The sequence below is a fragment of the Ambystoma mexicanum genome, chromosome 14 (assembly GCF_040938575.1).
Source record: "Ambystoma mexicanum isolate Mex_15411 chromosome 14, UKY_AmexF1_1, whole genome shotgun sequence".
Taxonomy (NCBI): Eukaryota; Metazoa; Chordata; class Amphibia; order Caudata; family Ambystomatidae; genus Ambystoma; species Ambystoma mexicanum.
Window position 1 is genome coordinate 299,494,077 of NC_090940.1, and position 15,640 is coordinate 299,509,716.

Genomic DNA, 15,640 nt, shown 5'->3' on the forward strand with positions numbered 1-15,640 from the left:
AGAAAGATACACTAGAATTTGCATTTAGAAGCTGTCCCCAATTAGCCTCTGTGAAAGTTGAATTTAAAATTGTTCCCACCTGCATTTAGAAGTGTTCTCAGTTGCATTCAGAGGCTGCGCCCGATAGCGTCTCTGTGAAAGTTGAATTTAGATCTGTCGCCACCCGCATTTAGAACTGCTCCCACCTCCATCTAGAAGTGTACCCAATTGCAGTTGAAGTTGCGCCGGATAGCCTCTCTGAGAAAGTTGAATTAGAATTGTTCCCTCTTGCATGTAGAAGTGTACCCAACGGCATTTAGAAGTGTACCCAATTGCATTTAGAAGCTGCACCCAATAGCCTCTCTGAGAAAGTCGAATTTAGAATTGTCCTCACCTGCATTAGAATTGTACCCAATTGCATTCAGAAGCTGCACCCAATAGCCTCTCTGTGAAAGCTGAAATTTAGAACTAAATGCAAGTGGGAACAGTTCTAAATGCAAGTGGGAACAGAAGTGTACCCAGTTGCACCTGAAAGTTTGCACCCAATAGCCTCTCTGTGAAAGTTGAATAAAGAACTGTTCCCACTCGCAACTAGAACTGTACCCCGCACCTCCTCAGAGAAAGTTGAATTAGAATTGTACCCTCTTGCAATTAGAAGTGTTTCCAACAGCATTTTAGAAATATACCCAATTGCATCTAGAAGCTGCACCCAATAGCCTATCTGATAGCTGATTGTAAAACGGTTCCCACCTTAATTTAGAAGTGTACCCAATAGCATTTTAGAAGTGTACCCAGTTACACTTGAAAGTTGCACCCAATAGCCTCTCTGTGAAAGTTGAATTCAGAACTGTTCCCAGCAGCGTTTAGAAGTGTACGAGGGTGTGAACTAGACGATGATAATAACTGAACGAATGTGTGGAGCGGACGAATATGAGGAACGGACGAATTTGTACAACAGACGATGCTTAATATGCTTTGGAATGAAGGAAACACTTGAAAACATACATCATACCACACCCCACGCTTACTCTCCCTCTTACACCACCACTCATCTAGAACACAGAGATACTATGACACCATTCGGTATAACTGTTCTCATATCCACCTCTCTCTCTTACTCCACATCACTCTAAGTAATCATTGCTGGATTCACACCCCCCAGCCAGGCGTTCTCCTCAGGCCTAACGCAGCCACACTCGTTCTGGGTAAAACCGACCAGAGCAAACACATACTCCTGACCTCTCAACCACCACACGTACAACTAAAAAGCAGCTACCACTCGATTTCCGCACCAGCTGCACACATACCTAGTGCGCACACGCACTTTTGGACTCCCTCTACTCTCTATACTGACCTGAACTTCGGTTCCCAAGGGCGTTCAACCTACCAGCGCCTTCAGACCATACCAATGGTATATAAGGCGCTATATAAATGCAAAATAACAATAACAATACAGCGGTGCAAAACCTTGTTCCTGAGCCTCATTCGTGGGGACAGAGGGAGAACGTCTGTAGGGCACATGTGGTGGTACTTGGGAACGTCGTCTGCAGCTATGGGCTCTTTTTGGTTCAGCAGCACTTTGCGGTTTCAGCGCCTAGCAAATCGCACCGTCTCGGATACCGGTTGGGCTTCCTTCACTCCTTGGGTCTTGCACTCTGGTGAGGGGACTCGGGATCTGGTCATCCCGCTTCTGGATGGTCCTTAAGAGACTCCTGGAGCTTCTTGCCGGATTCTACTGCTTCAGACGTTTCACTCGACTACGGATACTCGACCCCTGGCATTGGGCTTCCGAAGCAACCGAGAGGCACAGCAAGTCGGGGGTGATGGTCCAGTTAACCCAAGGGGAGAAGTCGTTCCTGCCGTAGCTTCTCAGTCGAGGTGAAAAAGGAGTTCAGCACAGCAGCAGAGCTTCACCGGGCAATTCAAAGGTCCAGAGGTTGCAGCAAACTTTGTTCACAATTTCTTTGGGTGTTTCTCCCAGTGGTCGGGACTGCCTGTAGTCCCAAAACCCTCACCTTTTAAACGGGGTTCTTCCATTCATGGACAGCTTATGCTGTCAATCACACAGCAGGGTGGCTGTCCTGAAAGGAGAGCCAGCCAGCCATCAGGACTTGTTGCATTCAGGCATTCCCAGATACAAAGGACAGAGTTTCGGGACCCTCCTCAAATCCTGTCCTTCCAGACACACTGGAGCCAGGGGCGGACTTCAGAGCTGAAGCCTGCCAAAGGCAACACAAAGGGCTCAAATCTGCCTCAACGCCAAGAGTAAAACCCAAGAATTACCTCACAAACAGAAAATGGCAAAAAAAAAAGACCGGGACATTTTTTCAAAATGTTCACCTATAGTTGCTGTACTGCAGCTGAGGGTTCAGCACAATGGTAAGACAAAGTAATCCACTGCCACCAGCCATTTACAGTAGTGAGGGCAACATAACAATGTTACATGAGAATGTAGGATAAGGGGCTACTAGGTAACCCCCCTGCACTCCACATAAGACTGGGTGTGCTGGACCTACAAAGAGAAAAGGTAAGTAAAGTAAATTTCACTTTACTATTCTTGGGAACGTTAGTTCACACAAGAAAAGGTATGTATTGTTTTATTTATTACACTTACATAGCACACAAACAGCCCAAGGGCATTGAGGCACTGTTACTTACAGGGAACTTAGTTACAGGGGTGGTACAGTTGGGAAAAGCATTTGCAGGTTAGTACATTAGATGCATTTAAATCTTGTGAAAAACCTAAATGATTTCACTGTGACACTGCACTGAAGGTGCTGTGTGTCACCATACAAAAAGCAGATGCCTATGGAGTTTGTCGGAAAACAGTGAAAAAAACAAGAATGCAAATCGGGTAAAAACACAGAGTAAAAAAAAAAAAAAACAAAAAAAAAAGTCTAGCTCACTCTAGGGTTAAAATGAAAAAGTCCAGGTCCTAAATTCAGCAAAAGAGCTGGGGGTCTCTAAGGTGGGAGGATTTTTGCACAGAAATGAAAGTGCTGGTCTTACCTAAATACAGTTTAGAGAGGATATAATATACTTTCTATCCTTAGGAACTGTAGTTCTCTCAAGGTTACCCAGAGAAAAAAAAGGGGGAGCCCAAAGGGCAACCCAGCAACAATATGTCGTATGTGCCAAAAGTTGTCAGAGGATAACATTAAAAAGACACTATGGAGAGTCTTAGAAATGACAGCCATAAAGAGTAAAACGAACTGTGAATGTGGAAAAAGGTTCCCACTCTGAGGAAAAGGGAAAAATAATCCACCAGTAAACCAAAAAGTTCTGGGGTTCACATTGATATGAATATCGTACCTACAACCGGGTCCCTTGCAGCTGCACATGAGAGGATTCAGCTGCATACCTCTAACCTAAGGTACTGTGAGGCTAAAGGTAGAACTTACCTTAAGCCAAAGAGTCACGTAAGTGTGACTGTAATGCGTTACCAGGTGTTTGGGTGTCCACCCATACCTTTGGCCCAGGCTTGGCAGCTTGTGTTATTTAAGGGAGTCCTTTGCAGGGTCCCTACACTGTGTGTTATCTTGCTATGCATTTTGATTCTAGTGACTAAAACTTTGCCTTTCTGGCAGCTACATAAGACTTTCTGTTCTGCTCCTGCACTGACGTTTGGCTAGTTATGGATTGGAATTACAAAGCATTAGAAGCCTTGAAAAGTGTTGCTAAAACGTCTATTATTGCTCTATTGTGAATAACCATCCTTTTCCTTCCTACAGACTGTCTGATGTGACTTTGCTAAATGAATGCAATTACCGTTTATCTTTGAATCTATGCGAGTATGTGGTAGTACCGACAATACAGTAGATCTGTCCATTGTCCTTCTCTGTAGCAATTGTAACCGCAAGAAATTACAATTAAAGCAGTCACCTTTAAAAAGTATTGTGAATTAATTATTCCTGTGTATTTACTTACCTGCCTTGTGTAAATAGAATATATATCTATATTTTGTACAACTTCAGTGTGTAAGTTTCTTTTGGCTATTGAATTTACTGGGTTCAGTGTACTTGCCTACACCTCACATCCTCCTCCTAAGATAAGCCTGGTTGCTCTGCCATTCTACCAAATCCTTTGGGTGGTACTAAGAGTTGGGGACCAGTATACCAAGGCGTAGTTTTACAGAGTCTTACCCCAAGTGGACTTTCGGAAATCTAACAGTTGGGAGGGCTTGAAATGAGCCAATGCTGAGCACAAATGAAGAAAGCAGCAGACAACCAGCACCCTCCAAGCAGAAATGGAGGTCCGTTTACACATATGCTCATAGCGTAGGCAGAAATGCAACATACTATGAGAATAAGCAGAAGTGGGGTTCTATAGACCGCTGCAGAAGGTAGTTGTTGAATTTGAATAAAACCATATTGTAGCTTTAAACTTTTTATTTGCATGTCTTAATCATCTGCTTTCATTGGGCTTATTTAATTTTTCTGTAGGTGATAAAAACAAGATTCAGAAACTTGTTCAGATGGCTTGGACATTTGTAAATGACAGGTAAACTCATCCATGCTTGAATGTTTTCATTTAATAGTATGTGTATGCTGTTTTGTGTACACCATCTTTTGATCGGTTTGTTTGGCTGCTAATTGACAAAAAAGTAGTCCATGACTCCTGTAAAGAATAATGAATTTAGAGGAATGAATAGGAATTTAAATTTGTTAACACACATGATTTTGCATATATGCTTTGTAATGCACATTGTACTATGAAGCCAACTTGTTTCATTTTCGTCACTCCATTAGTAGAGTTACATAGTACAATTCCAAAATTCCATGTGGAACTTAATACAATGGCGAGTTGAACACATCTTTCATTATTTTTGTGTCTATGGAGAATCTGAGGCGCATACAGTTAAATGTCTTCCCAGGGGCTGCCGGCGAGATCAGGGTGTGATGATATACCCCTAGCAACATCTCACTATGTTGGAGAAGATGGCCCAGACTCTAAGAGGGTTCTGGAACCAGGAAGATGGGAATAAAGATGAACGTTTTTCATTTATGCCTTGAACAAAAATTAAGGGCCCAGTCAAAGCCTGTGACAGAAGATGGTCATTTGATAGTTCATGGGCCCCTTCTGTCTGTGCAGGGAGAGGGGTGCTCAAGTTATGCTACTAACAAATTCTAGCATGACCTGGAAACTCTAGGGAGCCAAGCCTCTGGAGGTACTTGGATGGATAGGGAGGGGTCCACAAACTACCAACTGGACAGATGGTGGTGTGTTGAAACTAGCTCCTGCCATGGACTTTCAAAGAGTTTACCAGGCAGCGATAACAATGCACCTGCTAATCTCTTTGAAAGTCCATGGCAAGAGCCGGTTTCAACACACCACCAAGCACCCCTCCCTTTTGGAATCTGCCTTCTCCTTCATCTAATTCCATTTGTCTGTAGTCCTTCATTTTTCTCCTTCGTACTTCCGTCCGAGTCCTCCTTCATCGTCCTGTTACTTGTCATTTTCTAGTCTGTACCTTAGTCTTGCTCCTCTCAAGTTTTTCTGCTCGATGGTCCTGGTTCTTCATGCTCCTAATCAGATAGTCTGTGTCATGGTTTCTATCCATACGTTTACATCTCTTCCTTTCTATGTATCGCTTTCTTTTCCCCCTTTATATATCCCTGTTTCTCCCTTGCTTGCTTTTTCTTTCCCTTCGTCTTGCTGTGGAGTGTAGAGCTGGTCGATATCAAAACTGTGCTATCGAAGGCAAAAAAAGAATGAAAACTTAAAAAAAAATGTATTAGTCTGAATAGGTTACTACTGCAAAGACAGAAAACCAAATATGAATTCATAATTACTAGATTCATGATCCGGATGAGTTCATTTTTCATGTGTAAATCAAATTTTAAAAAAATCCATAAAAGCAAATTCGAGTAAATCCTAGATCCAAGATTTCATTAACCAAATTTGAAGAAGTCATCCTAAACCAGTCCGACATGTTTCACGCTAGACTAAAAGAAGGCATGCTTGTTCAAGATCTCAATCTGAAATATGTATGAATCATCCAAACCTGATTACCAATGGCACAAATTCCATCACTTTATTAAAGGCATGGTCATTCCTTCACTGTTTCTCTATGAATCATCAGTACTCTCGCATAGAAAAGTAATGTGTGATTTTGTATGGAGCATCACTTAAATGCTGATGCACTTAGCGCTGTGACCCATTGTTAGGGCAGTTTTTCTGAAATCCAACAAAGGGCTTAGTAAAACCATTCAACTGAGACAGTACAAGACTCCACTCTTCGTATAAGGTTGTACCACCTGAGTTCATGGTAGCGTAGTCCAAGCAGCCAGGCTTATCTTGGGAGGGAGGGGAGGGCTGGCTGGCTGGCTGACTGTAGAATCAGTACAAAGAAATTATGATACAAATGGTCCAAAGAAACACTGAAAAACTATGTATTGTAAAAATAAATGGTTTATTTAAATAGAGGTAGGCCCAGATAAATCTTGTGGGAAATAAGTATTATCACATTATATGTAACCACTATTATAAAAACAAAACACTATGCTTGAAGGTGCACAGACCCAAGCATATAACCTTATTTGGTACACCTAACAGTAGTTATAGGGAAATCAAACCAAAAAGTTACTTCGAATGGATTGCGTCCTCCCACGAATTCCTCATCTATGATAGTCCTATCTCGCCAGCTTCGCTGCTTCGGAGAAAAAAAATGTGGCAGTGGGCACTGTGCCCAAGGTCGTGGCGTCGATGTCCTTCGAGGGCCACCGTGGCGTCTCAACGTCACCAGTAGTACAAACAGCTTGTACTGCGCCAGATGGCTTCAGTTCCGTTTTTCCAAGCTTCGCTTCGAGACAAAAAATTTGGGTTTCAAAAAGTGTCATGACTGTGGGGCAAAAATGTCCATCACAGATCCTCACCGGATTTGCCTTTGGTGTTTGGGTATGTATGTCTGTAATCTTGTATAGCGCCGCAGCCCGCGGGCATCAGGGCGCTTGAGACAGAACACGAACTATAACTAAGAAGGACACAGCCATAGTCCCTGCTGCGGCTCGAAAAAATTCTACCTATCAAATTTCACCTAAAGAGATGTGTCTTTAAACTCTTCCTAAAAAGTTTGTTTTCTTCCAATCTCAGCGTGAGTGGGAGGCTATTCCACTGCTGCACAGCCAATACTGCAAATGATCTGCCCAACCCTGCCTTTAATTTCTGTTTTGGCACAGTGAGCAAACCTTTTGCTGCTGAGCGTAGATGTTTCTGTGGGATGTGTAGCACAAATTGATTCTTGAAGTATTGGGGGTTAGGGGAGTGTCCAAACAGGCACCTATGGACAATAGTCATAACTTTGAAATTCACCCTCTCCTCCACTTTGAGCCAATGCAGAGATCTTCTTGCCATTGTTACATGATCTCTGCTCTTTAATCCCTTTACAATCTGCACTGCGTCATTTTCTATTACTTGGCACCTTGCCAAATTTTTTTTAGTGGCTCCTATCAGTAGGGCATTGCCATAATCCAGTCTGGACAATACAATTGCCCTCACGATTGTAGCTGTGTTCGCCTCGTTCAAGTATGGTCTAATTTCCCTCATGAGGCTTAGATAATATGCCGTGTTTTTATGCAGGTAATTCACCTGCGCCTCTGAACTAACTGAGGGGTTGACCATCATCCCAGTGTCTTGACCTGATTCGATACTTGAATTTTCACCTCATTTATTGAGAATGTTTTATACTCTTCTCCTAGCTTAGCTTTTGTCCGATTAGTTCCAAAAATCATGAGCTGTTATTGTGTCGTTAAGACACATTCAGTTTTGCTGTATCCATGTTTCTATTTTACTGTACACTTTTGATATTTTATCACTGACCCTGATGTAATTTCCCTCTATTTCAATAATCAGCTGTCTCATCAGCGTAATTTGTAAAAAAACACGCCAACCTCATCCAAAAAGTCACATAAGCTTCTCATGTATATATTAAATAACAATGGTGTGAGACTAGCTCCCTGAGGGACTCAGAACATGATTGCGATAGCCTCAGAGAACCTATTCCCCCCCCCCAGTGCACTCTGGCCTGCCGCTCTGTTAAGAATGATAGGAGCCAATCCAGTGCTACCGTAGACCACCCTGCTGTGCATTTCAGCGCATTTACCAATAGTTGATCTACCAAGTTGAAAGCTGCACTAAGATCCAGCAACATAAGCATTCCTGCTTTACTTCTATCAACTAATTCCAACATGTGGCTTTGAAGGTCCAACATTGCTGTTTCCGTGCTGTGAACAGCCCTGAAGCCTGATTGTTGTTTGTGTAATGAAGCCTGTTTTTCTATATGTTTCTGTAGTTGATTAGTTGTGATTTTATCTAATATTTTGAGGATAAAATTAGAATTTGTGATCTGGAGAAGTTGGCCAGGATCCTTCGGATCAAGGCCTGCCTTTTTAAAAAGGGGCGTAATAGTTACTTTTTTTTATTTCTTTCAGTACTGAGCCCTCTTTAAACAAAGCGTTGATTATTTTCACAAAAACTGGAGCAAACAGTTCTTTATTTTCCAAAATGATTTTTGATGGCAGAATGCTTTCCGCACATGAGGTGGGCTTCATGTGTTTTAAGACTTAGATCATTTCTGTTTCGGAGATAGATGTAAAGTTAAATGTATCTATCCCACCCTGTTTAACAACGTCTTTCCTCTGTGTTGATCTACCTGCGAGTTCTCTGGCCTTAATTAAAGTGTGCATAGCCTTTAATATTTTGGCTGCAAAGGCATTTTGCAGTACATCGGTCTTCTTTAGTAGGTGAGAAGGGTGGGGTAAGAGTTTTGGGTTTCTCAACACTTTTTAGGATTTCAAATATCTTGCTCGTCGCATTAGATGCTGCTTCAATTTCCTTATTGTAAAAGTTGGCTTTAGCCGCTCTTATGCTATCTCTATACTTTTTATTTGCTAACTTCCAGTTATCCTTGTTTTCCTTTGTATGGTCTTGATGCCACTTTCTTTCGAGTGCTCTTTTTTCTATTTTAAGTTTATCCAACTCACCGTTTAACCATTTCTGGTGCTTACTATCTTTCCTAGCTGTTATGGTTTTCAGTGGTGCTACTTGTTCAACCAAGACTTGGATTGGTGTTAGATATTTGCTTAGCATTGTTTCACAGCTATCGTGATCCTGCAGAGATGACAGAATTTTATCTAAGCAGGGTTGTAATTGTTCGGCACCCAGATTTTTAAAATGTCTACTCACTACTTTGATGTGTGGGTTATGTTGTTGTTTGGGAGTCTCCAACATTACTTCAAAAGAGACCAAGAAGTGGTCACTCCATATACAGGGTTCTGTAGTTTCCAACTGGACCTGAAGGTTTTGCGTTAAAACCCAGTCCAATTGGTTTCCTTGTTGTGTTGTCGGCTCTTGGTTGACTATACCGAAATCTAATTTTTTTTAGTGTATTCTCCAATGCGATAGCTTCTTTATCTTTCCCATTCCCTCTCCAATAGTTGAAATCACCAACTAACAGCTAGATGCATTTGGTGATTTCATATTTATTCGTTGGGAGCAGAGTTAATTGGCAATGTCAGAGACCAATGATGGCGGTCTATAGATAGTTAAAACATTTAGGCAGTTATTCGGTAAAGACCATTCGGGTAAAGACCATAGAGTTGACGACTGGGGCTCCTGTCAGTCTATGACTGAAAAAGCTCTTCGCAAATGAAAAGTTAAATTGGCGGTGGGGCGGGAAGCTTCGAAGGGCCTTCGAAGAAATTAAAAAAATAAAATGGGGTGTCCAGAGACTCCACTCGGCATAAACCTCCGAAGAGGTCTCGATCGAGTAGTCAGTCTAGACATTCTTCGACTTCTTTTAAGAAGTTGAAGAGACGTCACAGATCTCCCTGTTCATCAGACACCTCCACTGAAGTGATACGATGCCCGACTAGGTCGGATTCCCCCAGCAAGTGGAATGCTTTCAGGGTGTGAATGATGCAAATCTTTGAGAACGCGGCCTCAACCCCCACAAAAGAGCCTCGCAAGAGTCTGACTCAGTTGGCTCCCTCGGACGAGGCAGGCAGGTCAAAAACTGCTTTGGCAAGTAGTAAAGTCGAGACTCTAACTCCAGAAAGTCTAAGGCTTCCACCCGGGAATCGAGTAGATCCCTGGTTCCGTCGAAAAAACATAAAACGGCGAGTTTATCGACACCTTCATCTACGCCATCGGCGCTGATCGATTCAGCGCCGAATTCAAAGGCATCTCCATCGAAGAAACCATCAATGCCTTAGACGGTTCCTTCGAATTCCTCGGGGCAAATGCCAAACAGGAAAGAATCTACAAACCTGTACTGAGGTCTGACTTTTTTTAAGTAAATGTCCTTTATTTTTGAAGAGTAAAGGGCCTCTGAGGGGAATATTTCTCCATTAGGAGTCCAATTTGGCTCTAGAGAAGTTTCTGAGGAACTAGTTTACACTGAGTCAAGGTTTAAAGACCTCTGCGACTCCCTCCACTCTGCCAGTGGTCTAGATACGTCACCAGAGTTGGAGTTTACAAAACCTGACCCTTCAGAACATGCTGATTCAGGGTACAGGAAACTTGTGAACAAGGTGATTGAATTCATGGGTTGAAGCAGGGCCTCCCCAACCTACGAGCAGGATGATATGACGGACATCCTGAATCAGGGTCTGCAAAAAGACCCAGTTCCATCCTTCCATAGGGTCCTACAAAGGAAGGTAGAAGCTAACTTGGAGACTCCTGAGACTGTTTCAGCTATTAATAGGAGCTTTACTGGAAAGTATAGAACATCTTCCAGTGACCCTGATTATCTCAGGAAACGCCCTACACCTGAGAGTCTAGTGATCCAGGTTGCGACTTCTTCCAGACAGTCAGCCTATTTGTCTATTCCCCCCGATAGAGAGGATAAGAAAGTGGACGCTTGGGCCTGCAAGGTGTTTACCTCAGGCCGTATGGCTCTAAAGTCCACGAATGTCACCTGTACCCTAGCCAGGTTTACCCATACCCTGTGGGACTGTATTAAAGGCGCGACTGAACATATTCCAGAAGACAAAAGAATGGAAGGCTTTCTGAAAATAAATAAGGATCGCAAGGAGGCGATGGGGGAGTGTCTCCAGGCAGGGTTGGATACTGCTGACAGCATCAGCAGATCCATGGCTGCCAGCACAGTACTGCGCAGATTTGCATGGTCGAGAAAGTTGGGGTTTGCACCGGGCTGGCAGACCAAGCTTCTCAACATGCCTTTCGACGGCTCGAGGTTGTTCGGCAGCAAGGTGTACAAAAGCTTGGAGAAGCTGCAGACCCCCAGGGTGGCGGCTAAGTCCCTTAGTGCCTCGTTTTGGCAACCTCAACCTTATTCTGCGTCATCTTCCTGGAGAGGTCGTTCTTTTCGTTACTAATCATCCTTTGGTAGAGGAAAAGAAACTTGAACAAGTTCCTCAGGCAGGACAAGTTAAAGATCGCAACACTTTCTCAGATCGTTCAGAAAGCCGAACAGGCCTAGGAACATCTGAGGATCACCTGCCACTTCCTACAGACTGGACTTCTCCCTCAATTACAAGACGTCCCATTTGATACCCTTCCAAAGACTCTAGTTCATCAGAGCGATCTTGGATTCTTTCCTCGGGCAACGCCTAACCTCCCGAGGTGAGAGCTCAACACATTCTGCACATGCTAGCAAAATTCCAAAATGCCCAGCATTTACCGGCCTATGATTTTCTGAGCTTGCTCGGCCTAATGGCATCCTGCATTTTTCTGGTGCCAGAGGCCAGATTGAGAATGAGATCCCTTCAATGGGCCCTCAAGACTCAGTGGTCCCAATTTTCAGGGAATGTGTCAGATCTTCTGCAGGTTCCGAGCAAAGTTGCACAAGACCTTCTTTGGTGGGCCTGCAAGGACAATATTCTCAAGGGAGAAGCTTTTTGGCAGCCATGGCCGGAGATAACTGTAGTGACGGGAGCTTCACTCACGGGGTGGGGAGCCCACGCCAATGATCTGACAATCCGCGGTTGTTGGTCTCCATCGGAGCCCAAACTACATCAACGTTGTGGAGCTGAGGGCGATCAGACTAGCGCTGAAGGCCTTCCTGCCTCTGTACAGGGAATTAATGTCCTGATAATGACGGACAATACAGCGGCCATGTACTACATTAACATGAGAGGAGGCGTAGAGTCACTACGACTGTGCAAAGAGGCAATGCAGCTCTGGTTCTGGGCAGTACAAGAAGGAATCTGTTGGCGGTTCACCTAGCCGGATAGCAGAACACAGTGGCAAACGCTCTGAGCAGGCAGAGCAGTCTCCCACGAGTGGGAACTAGCTCAGGAAGTCCTCCAAGAGATCTTCACCCTTTGGGGAACCCCTCAAGTGGATCTGTTCGCGACCGAGGTGAATCACAAGTGCGAACAGTATTGCTCAAGGGAATTTCTTCAGAGAGGAGCTCTAGGGAATGCATTCGTTGTGGACTGGGAATTTCCACTTCTGTACGCCTTTAACTAGTACTAGTCCCCGTGATTCCTCACATAATCAGGAGGTTGAGAAAGTTCAGGAAACCCATGATCCCAATTGCCCCGGATTGGGCAGGAGGACGTGGCACCCAGACCTTCTGGACATCCATCTGCCCTCCAATATGTCTTCCACAAAGAATGGATCTTCTCTGGCAAGAGGAAGGTCGGGCTCTCCATCCAGAGGTCAAGACACTCGGCCTTCATGCATGGTTTCTGAGAGGCTGAGATATAAAGATTCGGACCTCCTGGACGACGTAATGGAGACTTTGCTTTCGGCCAGAAGGCCAGCAAAACAATCTGTGTACCGGTATCGTTGGAATAAGTTCACTAACTGGAGCAAGGACCAGAATGTGGATCCTTTTCAATGTGGCACTCCTATAGTGCTGTCCATCCTATTGCATCTAGCGAATCTGGGGCTCCGGATTGGTACAATAAAAGGATACCTGGCTGCGCGTTCCAGCTTCAAGCGTTCCTCTGAGGAGGTTTCTTACTTCAAAATTCCATTAGTTACCCAATTTCTGAAGGGACTCACTAATGTGTATCCTCCAGTACCATTTCATGTCCCGGCCTGGGATTTAAATCTTTTGTTAAAGTTTCTAACAGGCATACCCTTTGAGCCTTTATATTCCTGCCCATTAAGGCTCTTGACATTGAAAAGTGCCCTTCTTGTGGTACTAACATCAGCCCGCAGGGTAAGTGAGTTGCAGGCTCTTTCATGCAAACCTTCTTATACTATTTCTCATAAGGATAAGATGTCACAAACCTTACCCCAGACCCCAACTGGGAAGTCCACTTGCCAGGTAGGCTCAGGGCTCCATTAAGGCCTTGAAGGCCTGGCACCCACTCCCAAGACACTCTTGGAGCCAGTCCTGGCGCCTAAGGCGCCAGGCTCATACTCTTTGAAGAACGTGTGTAAAAGGGGACTACTTTTTTAATTTGGGCCTGCAGCTAACATGGTGCACCCACATAGCTTGGTTCCCAGGAACTAAGCTATGCGGTATAGTGTTTTGGGTGTGGTGGCCTGGGACTACTTTACCTGGACTACTTTGAGGCTATTTAAACTACACCCAAGCAACAAAGCACGCTTCGCGTTACTTTGCAGACTGCAACGTGACGCTCACCGTGTCCTGTGATACCCACCACGAGCCTCGGAGAAGCGAACCTGCAGAGGAGACAAAAGGGACATTGTTAGCAGCATCTTACCTGCAATCTCCATCCTGTCATCCGCTCCCAGTGAACAGCTTCTTGTGGACACTGCATACCTTCCGGACCGAAAGACCTGAACGAGAAAAGGAGCAGACCATATTAGAAAAGGCAAACTCTGGCATTGCTAAGCTACGAATAGCACAAGAAGTTTACCTGGCTGGTCGCCTTTCGGCTGGCACCGCTCCGGAGTTCCACACACGCTGGAGAAGCACCGCAACCTGTAAGGAAGAAAGAACACAGGTTAGCAAAGGCAACACAAAGCAGCGCCGCGTTTAGCACTTACTTACCGCATTACAGCGCTCATCACGCGCCATCATTTATCGACGAGGCCCAACTTGACCAGTTCGCCGCGCTGAAGCTGCGCACACCTAGGGAGAAAGAAAGACATTATTAATCAGAAGAAAGGCATGCAATGATAACAGCGCTATACAGAACTGCTGGAAGAAGACCTACCTTCGAGACACTTGAACAGGCACGCGCCAGTGAAGTAACTTGGTCGCCCATGCCCACTGAACACAACGCGCCCCTGCTAAGAAAGCAGGACGGAGAGCACGCCTAATTCCACAGCAAGGTGAGGAGAGAGCCCAGAGGGGCTGAAGCCAAAAGGGGGGCTGAAGCCAAAAGGGGTGGTGGCAGGATACTTACTCAGTTGGCCATTCTTGAACCCAGCCCTCCTGAGTTTTCAGGCTGAACATCCTCCATAGACAACATCCAGGGAAACTGGGGAGAAGATTCCCGCAACCAACCCGGGCTGAGTGGCGTCCCTGTGGATACCAGGTGAGCGTAACATAAGGTAGTTCATAAAGTTAAACCATCTTTCTTGCCGAAAGTAGTTCCTGACTTTAACCTGTCGCAAAAAATACTTCCAACTTCCTACCTCCCCTTCATTTGGGTAAAGCGGAGGAGAGGTTGCATAGATTAAACCCAAAATGGCTCTGAGTTTTTATATAACGTGAATGGCGAAATTACGCCAGGATGACCAGCTCTTTGTAGCTTATACTGGTCCTAAATTGGGATTACAGATGACAAAGCAAACTATATTCCGTTGGATTACTCTAGCTATTGTGGAGTGTTACAAGCTAGCGGGGAAGGAACTGTCGGAAAGGGCTTAGAGCTCATTACACGAGGGGCAGGTCTACTTTGTGACTCTTCAGAGAGGGGTCCCCATAATTGACATCTGCTCAGCTGCTACTTGGGCGTCAATTCATACTTTTGTTAAGCATTACTGCTTAGATTCTTCTTCCCAAAAAGGCCTGTTTGCTAAAGCAGTACTTCATTCCATCCATGATGAAACTAAATAGTACTCCCATCTCCTATTTTCTTACTGCTTTGGGAGGCATTCATAGATGAGGAATATGTGGGACATAGAAAAGCGCCTGTCTTGCCCCTGTCCTGCCATCAGAGCAAGACCTTCGGAGCGGGCAGGAGCCCCTCCCAGATGCCCCCCACTGCGCATTGGAAATCCAGCATCCAGAGCAACAGTAGGAGCTGAAGAGGTGAGCACGACACTCGTGCTACAGCCCCTTTTTTCCCTGCATCCGTGCTCTATTAAGCACCTTGGCCCCTCGCTCAGACCGCAGGCTCCCTTGTGTTCCCTACGATCTTCAGTCCGACGAAATCGGACGCACGCCGCCTAAAATGGCCGCTCTTCTTTGTTGTTTACATGCTGCCTAGCAACAGCAGCATACTTTAATCGGGCACATCCGCCGGCAGGCGGAACCCGGTGCCTACAAGAGAAGCGCCGCAGAGAAAAGCGCCTGTTTTGCCCCTGTCCTGCCATCAGAGCAAGACCTTTGGAGCGGGCAGGAGCCCCTCCCAGATGTCCCCCACCGTGCATTGGAAATCCAGCATCCAGAGCAACAACAGTAGGAGCTGAAGAGGTGAGCATGTGAGCATGACGCTCGTGCTACAGCCCCTTTTTTCCTGTATCCGTGCTCTATTAAGCACCTTGGCCCCTCGCTCAGACCGCAGGCTCCCTTGTGATCCCTACGATCTTCAGTCCGACGAAATCGGAC

The 15,640-nt window shown here is 45.0% G+C and overlaps 1 protein-coding gene across 2 annotated transcripts in view; it reads left to right on the plus strand.

The window, feature by feature from the left end:
* Positions 1 to 15,640, plus strand: part of CCNK (cyclin K) — an 879,634-nt gene that overhangs the window by 266,422 nt on the left and 597,572 nt on the right. For both annotated transcript variants that reach the window (XM_069637425.1, XM_069637424.1), the window contains exon 6: positions 4,422 to 4,479. In XM_069637425.1, coding sequence (XP_069493526.1) covers positions 4,422 to 4,479 — 58 coding nt within the window. The remainder of the gene's footprint in view (positions 1 to 4,421; positions 4,480 to 15,640) is intronic.